Here is a 17,035-nt window from a genome sequence, read left to right on the forward strand (position 1 = left end):
TAAAGCAATGAAATGGCGGGAGTTGGATAGAAGAAAAAAATTCTCTTTTAAGCTTTGACATTTCATTAAGCATTCAGTGACATGTAGAAAGAGTCAGACCCAGTGTCTCGGGGAAAAAAATGACCATACTAATTTGAATTCTAAAGCAAATTAACATTTTAACAAACATGTAGCATGCTTGGAGTATTTACTGCTGAACAGCTGCTGAAACTTAGGTGGACATAAATATAGCATGGCCTGCCAGGGAGATTTTCGTGTTGCTCAACTGTAGCAAATCTGGCTTGTGATCAGGTGTGATGCAGTGCATTTGCAGCACTGTCAGTAGTAGTGACCAATAAATAAATAAACCCAAAACTACGCAATGGAATGTGAAGAGACTCCTTGAGTGATGAAGATTTTGGGGTTTTTTACGAGCCTCCATAACTACTTTCAAAGCTTCATAGTGCTTAGGTGAGGTTTGGAGCTTTTTTATAAATTACATAGGCATTACTTGCATGCTGAACTTCCACATTGGCTAAATGTGATCCAAAACCATCAGTATTCGTCTTTACTTAACTGTGGTGTTGATTGAGTTTTGGGTTCTGTTTAAGGCAACCTGCTAAATACTGAACTATATTTGAATATTTGACTCAAAAGTGCCCCCTGATATTGCAACTTCTGACACACTGCGTTGCTGGAAAAGTTACTTGAATGGCTACTGAGACGCATAGAAATAATACACAATTATGGAATTAATATATGAATCAAATAGTGATTTCCCGTAGCTGTCCAGTTACGTGAAGTAAGCGTAGTTTGTAAGCTGAATATTACTTCTATAACAAATTCAGAGCAAGATGAAGTTTTAAGGTAGTTGAGCTGCTGTATATTATCTGAAAATAACGGAATAAACTGCTTGATTTCTGTTTCTGATTGCTTGTCTTTCTTTGCACAAAGTTAGGTCTGCATATACCTTTCTGACAGGAATTTATTTTTTCCCTTCCTTATACACAGCTCATGCTAGATACGTGGAATGAATCCATATTTTCAAATATAAAAAATAGACTTCAGGACAGTGCAATGAAGCTAGTTCATGCTGAAAGACTAGGAGAAGCTTTCGACTCTCAGCTTGTTATTGGAGTTCGAGAATCATACGGTATGTCTTGCACAGACCAGTCTCTGTCGTCTCCTCACTGAAGTACATATAACATTGACAGTTGTGGTGGTAGGGTTGGAATTATATCAGCATTTTGTATAATTTTTTTGTTGTTGTTCTTGTTGATATGTGATACCGATTCAATTCTGTTTAAAATCTTTTAAAGTGATTTAGCTACGTATCAGTTACTGCAAAATCAGCATTTTCAGAGAGCAAACTACTTTTTGACCTTTCACATACAACTTTCTGCTCCTTTCCATACTGTTTCTGATTTTTCAAACAGTTTGAAGAAGAAAAAATACAGAGGCTGAATCTAAGACACTCAGTCTTTTTCTTCTTTGTAAAACAGATCTGTGTCTGAAACTTCTATGATATCTCAACAATGCCTGCTGCTGCTTTAAAGCTTTGCAGCCTGTTGTTGTGTTGTGGCTGTGCTTGTGGCTAATATCATCTCACATGGCTTTATAGATGCCTAGTTCAGTTTGTTTTTTTAAAGCATATTCCAGGTAAGGTGTTTGTTTTTTCCCAGTAGTGCAAAGTACTGCAGTAAGCTCATTGTCTTCATTCTTGTAAAAGATCAAATACACACAGAAAAAAAATGTCTAAATGAAGACATTGAGATTCTAAGAAGAGTGTTTAAGAAAAGCTGCTCAGTCAGATGGTGAAGTTTTCACTTTATTCTCTGATTAAGCGTTACATTGACCTTTCCTCCTCACCCCCAATTGGGCAGTTGTATGTGTTTTTCTGGTTACCATGTTTCAATATCTAAAATGCTAGAGATAAGTATGCAGTTCTTTCCAGTTCCCTATAGTTAATGTAAATGTTTTTGGAGCAAAGACTGTACAACTTTGGTTGCCTTTAGGGTTCAGAGTGCATGTATGGAATAGTTCAAATTGTTTGATGCATCCTTTTAGTACAAGACCTGCTTTAGTGAGAGAGATTTGTTTATTATTAGCCACATAAGTTTCCAAGACTTGCAAGTAAGTATGGACTTTCTCTTTGCAGTTAACCTTTGTTCTAATCCTGAAGATAAACTTCAAATATATCGGGATAACTTTGAAAAAGCATATTTGGACTCAACGGAGAGATTTTATAGAACACAGGCTCCTTCTTACTTACAACAAAATGGTGTACAGAATTATATGAAATATGTAAGTAAAAATTCAGTTGTAACTTGGTTTTGAAAGTGTTAGTATTGAAAATGATTGCTGTTCTACTTTTGCACAGGCAGATGCTAAACTAAAAGAAGAAGAGAAAAGAGCACTACGATATTTAGAAACGAGGCGAGAATGTAACTCTGTAGAGGCAGTAAGTACAATGTGTAGAAAAAATTGTGTACTTTATATAGAATTGTTACACAGCAGTTTTTGTTTATGTGTGTGGTAAACTATTATTTGTAGCATTTGTATTTTTTTTTCTTGAAAAAAATCTCTGTTACTTTCCAATCTGTCCATTTATAGGTTCTACAGATGTTTTAATAGTAAATGTAGATCAAAAGTTCAGATTGAAGTGCAGGTGCTTAATCAAGTTGATTTTTATTCTTTCATTTTGAGAAAGGTATGACTTTTTCGTAACAGTGAAAGAGAATCGTGTTTGCAAGTGAGCTTGACCATTAGGTAAAAGGTTTTCCAGTGGTCATTTAGAATACCTGGAAGAGTTATTTTTCATTTTAATCAAAAGGACCAATAGAAATTTCATTAGAACCATTCTAGATTTCCTCTTAGGCTGAACTATGGCCACTTCATACAAATAAAAAGCTGTGTTTTCAGTTTTTACTTCCTCTTTCTCTCCATGAGCAATATTTTACACAGTTCAGATTCTGGAGGGAAATTTAACTGCAATAAATAGCCTGTGTTGAAATTAGTTCAGGAAACAGATTATTTTAAATAAATATTCTCTAAATCTGTTTTTTTTTTTTCAGTGGCTAAAAATGTATTTCATGTCTTTTACTAAGTTGTAAGTCATTCATTTGCACAGCTATAAGTTGTAAGCTGTATAAAGAGGCTGATGCAAGAGAGATGGTCCTGACATGTACAAGCAGTTTCTGTTCTAGATCTAGCCATAGTGTCTTGTTCCAGCCAACCAGCCTGGTCCAAATAGGGTGTGCTGGAATGGGAACTATTCTTAGCTCTTGGATGTATACTTGGAAACTAAGTAGTGTTCCAAAAGTGGTGGCTCCCTTGAGAGAAAAGAGGAGACAGAAACATTAAGCTCTTTACTGGTTTGGAAGAGAATTTACCACATTTACTAACTTAGTGAAGAGAGATGGTTTCTTTTATAGGTTTTATTTGAACTACAGATGCTTTTATGAATCAGTGAATGAATTAATGATTTTGTAGAGCTTTGCTGTGACAATGCTGTGTCATAGTAAACTTGAGACAGATCAGACTTTAGTGTTCAGGTGACTAAATGAGCTAATTCTGTGTTTAATATATTTCAGCTAATGGAATGCTGCGTCAATGCCCTGGTGACATCTTTTAAAGAGACTATTTTAGCTGAATGCCAAGGCATGATCAAACGAAATGAAACAGAAAGTAAGTGAAGCTTCAAGAACAGTGCAGGATGAACTCAGCATCAACTGTGTAAAATTAGATTTATTTGTAGATATATCAAATTACTGTTTTTAATAGATGATGGCAGTGTTTTGTGGTTAAGATACTACAGCACATGGGCAATTTTATCCCACAAATAAATGGCCATCAGTGCATAATATTTTTTTGTATCACTTCTGAAATCTGTGGCCAATTTGAATTACTAGATAGCTCTTCTTTTGCTTAAGAGAAATAAGTATTTTATTCTGTTGTCTTTATTTTTCCTACAACTTATTTTGCTCACATTGACCAACTCTGGTAAATGTTGCATGTGCTTATTTTTTATTTTAATACTTCAAATACAAATACTCCTCCTTCATTCCACACCCACTATACTCTTCCCCCTGTTAAAAAAAAAAAAATTAAGCATTTCTTTACAGAGACATTTTTTCTGTAAAGCAGGGAGAATTTTTTCTAATTACTGGTGCAAGACCAATAGGTCAATGAACAAAATTTCTGTTTTTTGTCTTATAGCCAGGATGTCACTGTATTGCAAGTTAGCTCTGCGTGCCTTTCAAAAGTCTGGGTTTTTTTTAAAAAACTATTGCAATAAATTGAGAGGTTAGTGTGATTCAAAGTCTTGTGTTGGTCCTGAGTGCTAAACCAGGCTTGATAAGTCATTACATTGTAATCATTCAAATAAGGAAATTGAAAAAAAAAAAGTAAAGCTCGGTATCCTGCAGCTAGGGAATAATTACTAATGTCTATTTGAAGTTTTCTATGCAAATGTGAAAACTGTTCTATGACTTAGAACAGTGTAGAAAATACTTCCAAAGCTAGCATTTCAGAAAATATTTGACCTCAAAGCTATGTCATACTGATCTGTTCATCTCGCAGTGTGATTTCTGGCAGTAGTCCAGAACTAAATCTAGAAAGCCACCAAACTTCTTATCAGCATATGTCACAGCCTTTGGGAGAATACAGGAGGTTTGTTTAAATGCAGAACTTTAGAAGGGTTCATCTGTAGCATCCAGAGCATCTTTCTTATTGTTAAAAGTATTATCACAGTCATCTCTTTCCTTGTGGCTACATCTGTCCTCTGATACTGTTTGGTCACAGAATGCTTCTGTTAATATATAAGAACTCAAGCATCTCTTTCAAATTATTTCTTTTTTTTCCTAGACCTACCTATGCTGTTTAAAATGTTTTCATGAAGGATGCAGTTCAGATGATTAAAAATTTATGTAAAGCCTGGAGCTTCACGTTTATATATATGTCTGATAGTATCCTCTGCTGTATTTGTCTTAGCATTCATTTTTCTTAGAATAGTTGCCCAAAAGAATATCTTTGAATATCTTTGTTAAACGACATCTGACAAAAAAGGACTAGATTTTCTGTCGATGAGCTGGGCACTGATGTAAAACACTCTGTTGCATTAAGAAATTTATGTTTACATGTCATGCAAAGAAAGGAAGATACAGCATTTTCCAACTAAAAATGACCAAAGATTCATAACTTCCAAACACTATCCAGAATTTGCTTAGTCCATTTTTGTTTGCTTATAATATTGAGGTTGAGAGTTCTGAAGTTAATTCTTGAAGTACTTCATTAAAAAAAAAAAAAGTACACTTGACTTTTCTGAATACAAAGTGAAAATAGAACTTGTTTAAGTGCCCCAAAAACTATAATATTAATTTCTTCACCTTTTCAGTGTCATAATGTATTTGGAGAGAAATTCCACTAAAGTGTTTCTTTTGGTTTTGTTACTTTGAAGTCTGTCTTTGAGGATTGTGGGGGTTTTGGGTTCCTACAGTTCTAGGGATGCACCTGAAGTCTTCCTTTGCCACCATTTATTAGGAGAAACCATGGGATTTTTTTCTTTGATTGTTCATGCCATCACTAGTTTACAGAAATAGATGTAGAACCCTTTAATGTATCTTTTTGTTTCTTTTTTTCCACTAATTCCTTCTCCCTCTCACCCCTTTTTCAAGTACAAATTTTGGACTTAGCCTATGTGAAACAATGCTGCCATCACTTATAGTACATCTAAAGTGCAGTGAGAATATCTCTGGCTCAATTTTTTTCTGGTTCCTGGAATCCTGTAATTTAGCCTGTTGTAAGAGATCTCTAGTGGAGTTGCAAGTTCTTACTGAACTTACTGAAGGTTGTTTCTAGTTTCTGTTCTTTAATTTACATTGTTCTCTTCTACAAAGATTTTTTTTCTTCTCTTTGCATTGCTTTTCTATTTGGTTCCACACCAGTTGTTGGGATACAGAAGTTACATCACTTACATTTCATCCTCAGTGATGACAGGATCTTGATGTTGCCAACAAAAGTGTTGTAGGCGAGAAAACAAAGGCAGGGCCTCTGGCTTCTGCTCCCTTTCGCAGTAAATACAGCATTGAAGAACTAAGCAAATCTATCCATTTTTCTCCTACTAGAAAAGAAAAAATCAAGAGTCCATGATCAGTTTGTTCTATTTCATTAAGCGAGTCCTTTGCTGTGGTTAGTTCAAATCTCTGTGATCTCTGTTAAAACAATCTGGTGGCTTTAATCCAGGTGTTCCTTTGTGGACAGCCTTGGCAAGACAATTATTGATGTTTCAGTACTTTCTGGTTTTTTATCAGTGTTGAAATACCTTTACAAAAAGTAGGCAAATAAACCATATCAGTTTGTAAAGTTTTTGAACTGGTGCCTTTTAGAAAAACTAAATAGACTCTTTGGGAAAATAGAGTGGAAAAAATGGTGTCTACCTTAGTTTTGGTTATTTTAGAATTTGGCATGCTTTTAATTCAAACAAAACATTGTAGATGGTATTGGAAGATACACACAGGCAGCTCTGTTTGGATTTTAGTTTTTTTTAAAAAGTAATATTTTGAATCCGTACAGTTTTCCTGCATAAACTCCTGTAGGCTTCCAACTGAGAGACACCTTTTTTTGCCAGAGACTTAAGCCAAATTGCAATTGGTGTTAGGGGGGTTTATTCGGGCTTGTGATATTATATGCATAAGCAGGTATTAAGTTGCAATAAATATCTCTTTTTGCCTTCAGCAGAATCTTATTGTGAGACCAAAATTAGAACAGTATTCAAAGCATTTTTTAGGGGATGAATTGGATTATCCAATCATTACATAGTCGATGTTCCACTTGAAACAGCCCTAGCAGAAATGCAGTGTATTTGGTTTTTAAATAGGTTTTGACTGGTGGCTTTATCAGTATTTGTATCTTCCAGAGTTGCATTTAATGTTTTCCCTGATGGATAAAGTTCCGAATGGCATAGAGCCTATGCTAAAAGACTTGGAAGAACATATTGTTAGTGCTGGACTTGCAGATATGGTAGCAGCTGCTGAAACTATTACTACTGTAAGTGTATTGTTTTTTAAGAAAATAACAATGAAAAAGCAAATCAGCTGAAGTTAAATACTCCGTGGGACATACGTGTGAATGGAAATAATTTTGGAAAATTTTATGTTTAAACGTCAAATTTTGATCCACTGCAAGTTTTGTATGTCTTTGGAATAATTTTTCATTCCTTATGTTTTCAGTTGGAGCTTTAAAACATGAATCAAATCTGCAGTAAGGGAAAGGTTATAAATTAAGTGCATGGGATACTTACATGGTAGGATTATGTTAATTAAAAAGACATAATAATTTTTTTTAGAATTCTGACTTCCTGCTAAAATCTGCAATTTGCTTTATATCTAAGAGTGGTTGTTCAGTGTGGAAATAAAAAAGATTTGTTCCCCCACTGTTCATTTTTAGCTTTTTATCATCTCCTTCTCTGGGTCTAGGAGGGCTGAGTATCTGCAGCAATTAGGACGTGACTTTTGTTGATCCTGATTTTAGAAGTTATTATACAATATTTGAAAGTTACATTTTTTTCATATTTATATATGTTTGTATATTGGAAATGCTGTCCTGAAAATCTTTGTCAAGGCTTACGTAGAGGTCTTTAGTACAAAGAATAAAAAGAAAATGCTCATTTGATCTATGCAGGCTTGAGGTTACTGCATTATCACAGATTAGGGAGTTATGTGTAAATTCACATTGTATTCCATGGAGCCTCATTTTTTTTATAATTGGATTCTTACCCCTTTAGGATTCTGAGAAATACGTCGAGCAATTACTCACCTTATTTAATCGATTTAGTAAGTTGGTTAAAGAAGCTTTCCAAGATGATCCGAGATTTCTTACTGCAAGAGATAAGGTATGCATTCCTGCTGATTTGTTTTCTGTTTAAGAATTGTTGCAGTTCATATTTTATCTCTGAAATACTTGTGGTTGTTCACTGTTAAATCTAGAAGTTGCTCTTACTCTGATAAATATGCAGACTAAAATATTGATGAAACCTGCTACCAACTGACGAGCTTTTAATTTGTATTGTAGCCATGCATGAAGTTGCATTTGTGTTCTGCTTTGTAATGTGTTAGGGCACATCAGAAGGTGATCTTTGTGTTGAGCCCTTTAATGTCTGTTTCAGCAATATATTTACGTTTAGAATTTACTATGTGTTTGTGTGTAGTCTCATGACTTCAGATATGCAATCCACTCTGTGCAATCCCTTCCTAAATTGTTGCTTAAAGGGAAGTAGTATGCTAACGGGAAAGACAAAAATGCAAAACGTTATAGCATTTGAACTCTCATATTGAAAAGCCACAAACTCTGGGCTAATAAAAAAAACCTGATTAATTTTATGTTACTTTAATTGAAAAAGATTAAAAAATCTTTGTGATTCACATGTTAAAGAAATGAATTGAGTAAAGTACTAATAATCTGTAATTATTTTTCAGGCATACAAAGCAGTTGTGAATGATGCTACAATATTTAAACTTGAATTGCCATTGAAGCAAAAGGGGTAAGACATATAAATTTTATGTGAATCAGGGTTTTTAAGTTGTTGAAAATTGAACTTTTCTTTTAAAATATCTCTTGAAAAGGTAACACTGTGTTTAAAAGTGCATTGTGTTCTTCGCATTATGGAATTTCAGATTGCTTAGCAACCTCTGGTAAGAAACTATTCACACAGCAGTGGATCAATGAATAGCAGCCTGTGTAAACTCAAATGTATTTGTAGCAATTAGGAATCTATTCTTTCATAGTGATGAGTACATTTGTAAGCTCAATTTAACAATACTTTCCTGGGCTATTAATTCAAAAAACCTGAGCTTCATAACTGTGCTGCAACTTCAGTTAAAGTCTTGGTGGAAACTGAGGCAGTAATCTTTATGGGAATAACTGGCCAATTAAGGTGTAATCATCCTCAAACTGTTTTCCACCTCCTCCTGTGCCAGCTGCAAATGTGACCTATCTGGGTGTTACATTTTTTGATTTGGTATGGGATTAACCAGGTTAGTTTAAACAGCTTCCAGCAGACCTTTGTAATTCAAGAATGAAACCCTCCTTACAGTGGCCACTCTGCTGACTCAGGCAAGAGAAGGTAGCAGTCAGTTGATTGGTAACGTGATGTGCCACTTGAGTAGGGATCTGTATATATTTAGACCCTTGTGATTGCTTATATGTAGTTTGTAGTCTGATTTATTTGGGGGAGGGGAAGCTTGCGTTGCTGGGCTGCCAACTTTTCTTTCCAATTACTTCTAGTTGGGGGTGAAATATCAGTTCAGCATTCCGAGTCTTACTCTGTGTTTAGTTTTGTACTAATGGTAAGCCTGGACAGGGATTAGCGTTGCTGTTTTTATGGTACTGGAGGAACAGCTTCACAAAAGACTGGGTCCCTGCTTTGTATACTTCATATAGATGTAGACAAGGTAGAGAAGCGTTTTAGGTCTCTGGTCAATGTTTTCATTTCCCCTGGGACCATTGAAATCAATACCGCATTCAAACTGAGTTGTATTCAAAACTTAAACCTGCCACTGTTCAGCATTCTTCTTCCCGAGCTCTTTTCAAATTCTCTATGTATACAGCTTGGTTTAAGTAAAATGAAACTTCATCCTGCTTAACTTGTGCTGTTAAGTTCAGCCTGAGAATGTGAAATTTGATAATTTTTCATTGCTGTCAGGATCTTGGAGACTCCTGTTCAGAAATACCTGGGAACACTTTGATTAAATAAGAGTTCTGTCGTGTAATAACCAAAAGACTAGTAATCTACTTTCACTCCAGATGGTGTTTAGGAGGACAGAAGACACTAGCCTGCAAGCTGCTTTGTGGATTACAAAGGCCATGTTGTCTGAAGAGTTTTAGCATTCTGCACTAGTTGAGGAAAGGATGAGAGAACGAGGAAGAGCACTGGATTCCTGAGCATCCTCACAACTTCTTACATGCTGCCTTACTCACTGCCTTTGTTTTGTGCTCTTGAGACTAGCAGTCAAATTAGTGCCATCCAACTCTAGAAGCAGGGATCAGTCCTTGATGCAGTTTTGTTCACTGGCCTAGACACAAGCTCAGAACATGACCCTGTGCTTGCATGCATTTGAAAGAATCACAGTCTGTCTGTTGTAGCATCTTCTTGTTCAGTCTTGTTAGTCTGTTCTTCATACCTGTTATAAAATAATTTTATTCTGTTACTAACTGATGTGTTGAGTTTTGCAGTCTAGTGCAGGAGTCTGTTCATGAGACTTTCATTAGAGCATACTGATAAGACGAACAAAATACTTCACTGCAGCATTTATTTGTTCTTTACTGGAGTACTTACTGCCATGCAATATTTAGCTGTTTCAAACTAGTTTCAACAAAATCCTGTGTTGTTAGCATTCTAAAATTAAAAGCAGTTGGAATAATGAAGCTTTAGAATCTATCTGAAAATGTTCAGTAATATTTATTCTTTGAAGAGGAAAAGGGAGTTATCCCTAATTTTGCATTAGTTTAACAAGGGTATGAATTCACCAACAAGATCCTTGCCAAGGGAAGGAATGGTCTGTATTGTTAACAGTGCGACTGTAGAATAGCAAGATTCTATATGGTTCAAAGATATGTTGTTGTTCTTTTATTTAGTGTTGGATTGAAAACACAGCCTGAATCCAAATGCCCAGAGCTTCTTGCTAATTACTGTGACATGTTGCTAAGAAAAACACCACTAAGCAAAAAACTAACCTCTGAAGAAATTGAAGCAAAGCTTAAAGAAGTGGTATGTTTTCTGCTTTCTACGTCTCAGTTATTCTGAAGATTACATTTCTTTGGTTTTGTTACATATGTGAGTCAAAGCCTCTTCAAAAATAGTTATGCAAGGTATAATTATGAGGGAGTTTATAATGTCATTGGTCGTGTGTGTGTGCTAAGTCTTGTAAGTGATGCAGTGTTTCATATCTCTGCGTCAGTTCACAAACTTAGTGTGATAAGTTAATACCTGTATCAGAGTGGGATGTGCTACAGTAACTTATGTTAGCCTAGAAAATAATGCGAGAGACTTTTACATAACAGTGTCAGTGTCCTGATTTCTAAGGGGTGGGTGTCAGGAGGTTGGGTCATCCCTTTTTTCTGTAATAGGACAAGGGGTAAGGGATGAAGCTGGAACACAAAAAGTTCCACTTAAATATAAGAAAAAACTGTTTCACCATGAGGGTGATGGAGCCCTGGCACAGGCTGCCCAGAGGGGTTGTGGAGTCTCCTTCCTTGGAGGTCTTCAAGACCCACCTGGACATGTTCCTATGTGACCTGATCTAGGTGACCCTGCTTCTGCAGGGGGGTTGGACTAGATGATCTCTAAAGGTCCGTTCCAACCCTACCATTCTATGATTTAAGAGAAGGCTCTTGGTGGTTACTCAATGAAGAAATGGAGGTGGGGTGCTATCAAAGATTCCTAGCTGATGCCTATGGTAGTATTAACACAGTTGCTCTTAACGAAATGTCAAGTAGCCTTTGTCTGCTTCATAGTCCCAAAGGGACATTAGATTCAAAGACTTGTCTGATTTGACAATGCAAATAAATATAATAAAATCTACTTTTTTGACAGCTTTTGGTACTTAAATATGTACAAAATAAAGATGTTTTCATGAGATATCACAAAGCTCACTTAACAAGACGCCTGATATTAGATATATCAGCTGACAGTGAAATTGAGGAGAATATGGTGGAATGGCTCAGAGTAAGTAGTCTGACATCTTTGTTTGGTTGTGCCCCTTGCTTGTGGTATTGATTCCCACTCTTCAACTTAGATATCCTTCTTGCTTAGGTGAATTCTACCTTAAATTCCAGGTCACTCAGTACATCTTATACTTCCATTTGGTAAAAGTATAACAATTTAGCTCTTTTCTAAGAGACATACTGATCTTAATAGCAATAGTGATAGACTTCAAAATATTTCACATATGATTACCTAAAGGCTTCATATATTCCATATGCAAATGAGCAAAATGCAATGTACCTGTTCTTTAGATGTGTAAATAATTTGTGATGTGTTCTAGTTTTGAATTTTTATGTGAATTAGAATATTATTTACATGCCTTAAACATTCCTTCAAATCTCAGAATTCATTGATTCCTTAATGCAGGCATATGTTCTTCAGCACTTGGATTTCTTTAAAAGAGTCATGGTATGCCCTTAAGGAGTAACTATGATCCATGCAAAATAAATTTAGATTGTATTGCAGATTGACAGTTATTATAAAATGATGATACCTGTGTACTTTAATGCTTTTCTCTTTTTTTGAGTTTATTGTTTTAAAAATAAAGCTTTTTCTTCCCAGTTGTCTATGTCATAGTTTAGTGTTCTGTTTGTTTTTTCAGGAAGTAGGAATGCCAGCAGACTATGTAAACAAGCTGGCTAGAATGTTCCAGGATATCAAAGTGTCTGAAGACTTGAACCAGGCCTTCAAAGAAATGCACAAAAATAATAAACTTGCTTTACCAGGTATTATTTTCAATTTATTTGCTGTTTATCATTTCTCTTAGTGAAAAATAATTCTGTTGAACCTTGAGTTAATAAATTGTGCCAACTCCAGGTTGATATAAATTATATATTGCTCAAAAAATTATATGAGCTTCAGGACATTCTTACCCCTAGATTGGAAGTGTGTGTAGATTCTACTTTCTCTTACAGTTGACACTGGAGCTATATCATTCTGTAAGTTATTGTGGATTTTCATTATAAGCAATCTTGTAGATGCAGGCTCCCTGCTCTTGTCGATAAATTCCAAGCAGGGGCTTGAATCAACATCAACCAGGTTAATGCCTGAACCATCTCTTTCTTTTGTGCCCTTATGTTTCTTCATGAGTGCTTCATGCTGTGCTCCCTCTTTATCTGCCAGCAGGAAAGCTGGATGCATGCTATGAAGAGTTTAAATCACATTTCTGAGATTAAATTGCCCTGATGAGAGAGGCTGAGGAACATCCAGTTTTGGACCTGCTACTGCTGAAAACTTTTGAGTAGTGCTTACAGGCACCAACTGTAAAGCTGCATCAGAGCTTAAGAAGCTCTCTGCAGAGGCAAGCCAAAAAAAATGAGGTTTCGGTCATTGTTGCTGGCAGAAAGCCAGTGCTGCATAAATAGACTACCTTAATGTTTAAGTAGGTAGACATGTTGCTACTTCCTGAAAATTCAGTCCCCATGACTGTAGTTAGAACAGAAAAAAACCCCTCATTTTGTTTATCTGTTACAGCTGGAGATTCATGTAATCCAATATTGTCTTACAGCTGACTCTGTGAATATTAAAATTTTAAATGCTGGTGCCTGGTCCCGAAGTTCTGAAAAAGTGTTTGTGTCGCTGCCCACGGAATTAGAAGATCTCATCCCAGAAGTTGAAGAGTTCTATAAAAAGAATCACAGTGGTAGAAAACTGCACTGGCACCACCTCATGTCCAATGGAATTGTAAGTGTATAGATTTTGTTATGTCCTTCTCAAGGACTGTACTTTCTGTGAATTTACAATAGTAAGGAAGCTTGTGATCCAGAAAGGCTTATAAGTTGTCATTTTGTTCACAGATAACATTTAAGAATGAAGTTGGCCAGTATGACTTGGAGGTAACAACATTTCAGCTAGCTGTGCTGTTTGCGTGGAACCAAAGACCCAGAGAGAAGATCAGCTTTGAAAATCTTAAACTGGCAACTGAACTCCCTGATGCAGAACTTAGGAGGACTTTATGGGTATTTCCCTTTCTCTTGAAACAGATTTCATCATGAGTTTTGTACTCAGAAATACTGGATTAGTGGTTTTTTAAGTGCTCTCAGAAAACACTTTGAAATATGAGCGCCTTTCTTTCTCAGAGATAGTTGTAATGCTGGCTCTTTGCACGACTGCTGAGCACATGCAGCCTTGACATTAACACATTCTCCCTACTCAGTATTATCTAACAAGCTTTTGGAAACAGCAAGATCTTTATGACTGTATGCTGCCAAAAGCACACAGTTATGATCATGGTTTGTGGAATGGGGCTGGTCTAATTCTAGGAAATCAGTGGCACCCAATAAATAGATGTAGCTTAAAAATAACACCAGTGTTTGCTCTACCAGACTTTTAATTATTTGTCTTGAGAATAAAGGGGAGAAATCACATAAATCAAACTTAACACCACTTCTGTAGCTGTGAGTTTGTGCATTTTACTTCTTTGTATGATTTGACTTATGCTAACCATTTCAGAAGGAGATTTGATAAAGTATGTCCTCTCTCTGGTTTTACTAGTATCTTTGCCCTCTAGCAACTCCGGACAAAGCTACATGGTTCCCTCACTAGAGTCTGCACAGGAGTGAGCTATGTTCTTAAAAAGTAATTGTTTCTGTTTAGAAAGTCTGGTGTTTTATTTTCATTCTTTCCCCCCCTCCCTTTTCTCTGTAGTCTCTTGTAGCATTTCCAAAGCTGAAACGTCAGGTTTTATTGTATGAACCTCAAGTCAATTCACCCAAAGACTTTACAGAAGGAACCCTCTTCTCGGTGAACCAGGAGTTCAGTTTAATGTAAGATGATGTTTGAAAAGTAAAATAACAATGTACTATTTTATAACTAGAGAAATTCACTTTAACTTAACCTTCATCCTTGAAGTTTTCAACATTCAGCTAGACACATGCTTTGCTGCCCTGGGCCCACTTAGTGTTGGCAATAGTGACGCCTCAAGTAGGTGGTTGGACTAGATGACCTCCAACTGCCTCTCCAGACAAATGTTTCTATGATTCTGATTACTGTGAAATTAAATTTCTTGAACACCTAGGGATGAGGTGCAAAATTGGAGGCTTTGCTATCTTCCTGTTACTATGAGCAAGTGAAATTTCTGATAACAGCAACAGCATGTCAGCAGAGCACGAGTGCTGTATTGATTATTGCATGCACACAGAGTTTCAAAAACAGAGTGGTAAGTTAAAAAGGGAAGTGAAACTGCTTAATAGATCAGACATCTAAAGCCGAGCTCTTTGGTGTGGCTTTCACCAGAGAGGAGTGTCTCTATTTCAGTGAGATTTGCAGTGCTCTTTTACTGGTGCTTTGAAGTCTTTCAGAGTGTAAGATAGTGTATAAATGCTGTATGTACCACACTCAGCATTTGTTTACTTTGGACTTTGCCTTTCTCAATTATCAATGACTGATTAGAACTGGCTCCTTGCTAGTAATCTTAGTTTCTAGGCCTCATTCTCAGTAGCAGCCGGACATCTGGATCTGTGGAGAAGAGAGGTAATGAATATGCTTCCCTGGGGCTTAGTTTCTTGCCCAGAGGCGTGATGTTTGTTCCTGTCAGCAACATCATGAACTCTGGGAAATGATGGGAGGGCACGACAGAAGAGGCAGGCTGTATGGAAAGCTTGTGGGTGCCCACTGAAGAGTGTCATCAGCTTTCTTTGTTACAACAGCTGGGTTTTTCTGCTAGTCTGACAGTTCTTTTGAATGAAAACTATTTCAGTTTCCTGAACTTTGTAAAAACTTCCTCCCAAGAACCCAAGTTTTATATCTTTAAACTGCAGTACATTTCTCTGAAATTTTCCTGTTTGAAGTAATATTAGTAACTTTTAACTTCTTTTTAGACACTGTCAGTGTCAGATGATGGAGGTTTTTTAATGCCAGTATATTGAGACTTTGTTGTGTGCAGACGTTTTCATTGAGTTTTGATTTATCAGGCAGCTATCTCATTGCTGCAATGTTAATAGCCTATAGATATCTATTTTGTGATGGTATTCCTTGCTGTTGTAATTTAACAGGAATTGAAAATGTATTTGTGCTTATTTTTACTACAATACAACTTTTTCAGAAAAAATGCTAAAGTTCAGAAAAGGGGCAAGATCAATTTGATTGGTCGGTTGCAACTTACTACAGAGAGAATGCGGGAAGAAGAAAATGAAGGAATAGTCCAGCTAAGGATATTACGGACCCAGGCAAGTGCACTGCCAGAGGAATACAAAGTTACCTCATTTCGTGTGTTGTGTTACTTCTACTGCATGCTGTCTGCATCTGGGTGTTTGATGTATGAAAGGAATGGTTTTGAATCCCATGGGAACTTACTTTTGCTCTTTCATCTGGATGCTTTGTGAATACTGGATCTTGCACAGGTGTTTGTGCACTGGCAGTTACCAGCCCCCTATTCCAGTGCATGGGATCCTTGGTGTTAAAGAGACCAGAGCAGGCCCATAGCAAGTGGTGGAGGTCTAACTGCAGTAGTGGGAGGCAGCAGCAGATGGCAAAGTGGACTGACTTGAGCCACCAACATGAATATGAGCGTTGTCGATCTTGAAATCTCTGACCACTTTGTATGAAGAAAGTACAGCAGAGAGATGGGTTGACACTTTAGTAGTAGCAGTATCACTTGTTGAGAGGCTTTATTTTCAGAGGGAATTATATAAGTACGTCTTAGATGTACAGACTGCAGCTTCCTGCTTTGTGGTTGGTTGTCCTTCACTCAGGTACTCATGTCAAATCTTTTGAGCTGACAAAGGTAATGACCTGGATAAAATTCCATCTTGCATTCAAATTGCAGGTCTGTTCTGTCAAGTAGATCAGATTCCAGGCCATGCACACTGAATTGTACCACCTGACTTAACATCTTGGCCACACTTCCAGCAGGATTAATATATGCTTGCATTTATGAAATGAGAACTCCTCCTGAGTTCCAATTTGACATGAAGCTTTAATTTCGTGAGGTGTTCACAAAGTACATCACAAGTCACCCTAGAGATGGTGACTTGTGCTCAGAGAGTGAGTAAACATTAGGTTTTGGTGAGTGATTCACTCTAGGTATAAGATTTAATTGCAGATTCTCCTTTGAGTGGACTTGTATCTCTTGCATCTTGCCAGAGTTTTGTTCTTTTCCTTTATCACTTTGTTTGTAAAAGCAGTTCAGTATCTTCTTAGGCCAAGAAATCCAGCATGTAACTGATTTTTAAGGAAAAATACAGATTTCCTTGCTGTCATACTTTGCTAGAAGTCCCCTATTAATGCTGTGTTCGCTTCGTCACTCCACCCAGACATTTCAAAACACTGAACGTTTTCTTCTCTTGTCCCCACCAG

At 36.5% G+C, this 17,035-nt stretch overlaps 1 protein-coding gene across 4 annotated transcripts in view; it reads left to right on the forward strand.

Annotated features, from left to right (window-relative positions):
- The window catches only part of CUL5 (cullin 5), a 34,393-nt gene that overhangs the window by 13,735 nt on the left and 3,623 nt on the right, over positions 1-17,035 (forward strand). For 3 of the 4 annotated variants that reach the window (XR_009818387.1, XM_061992047.1, XM_061992061.1), the window contains exons 5-18: positions 991-1,132; positions 2,138-2,283; positions 2,360-2,440; positions 3,573-3,666; positions 6,896-7,026; positions 7,763-7,870; positions 8,454-8,518; positions 10,612-10,744; positions 11,570-11,701; positions 12,342-12,465; positions 13,248-13,423; positions 13,537-13,698; positions 14,387-14,505; positions 15,783-15,906. Coding sequence is in view for 3 of the 4 variants with exons in the window: in XM_061992047.1 (XP_061848031.1) it covers positions 991-1,132; positions 2,138-2,283; positions 2,360-2,440; positions 3,573-3,666; positions 6,896-7,026; positions 7,763-7,870; positions 8,454-8,518; positions 10,612-10,744; positions 11,570-11,701; positions 12,342-12,465; positions 13,248-13,423; positions 13,537-13,698; positions 14,387-14,505; positions 15,783-15,906 (1,737 nt within the window). In the remaining variant the exon portion in view is untranslated. Of the gene's footprint in view, positions 1-990; positions 1,133-2,137; positions 2,284-2,359; positions 2,441-3,572; positions 3,667-6,895; positions 7,027-7,762; positions 7,871-8,453; positions 8,519-10,611; positions 10,745-11,569; positions 11,702-12,341; positions 12,466-13,247; positions 13,424-13,536; positions 13,699-14,386; positions 14,506-15,782; positions 15,907-17,035 lie in introns of those variants that run through there. The other variant, XM_061992070.1, reaches the window with a different exon arrangement.

Source organism: Colius striatus, chromosome 1 (genome assembly GCF_028858725.1).
Source record: "Colius striatus isolate bColStr4 chromosome 1, bColStr4.1.hap1, whole genome shotgun sequence".
In the NCBI taxonomy this organism is placed as follows: Eukaryota; Metazoa; Chordata; class Aves; order Coliiformes; family Coliidae; genus Colius; species Colius striatus.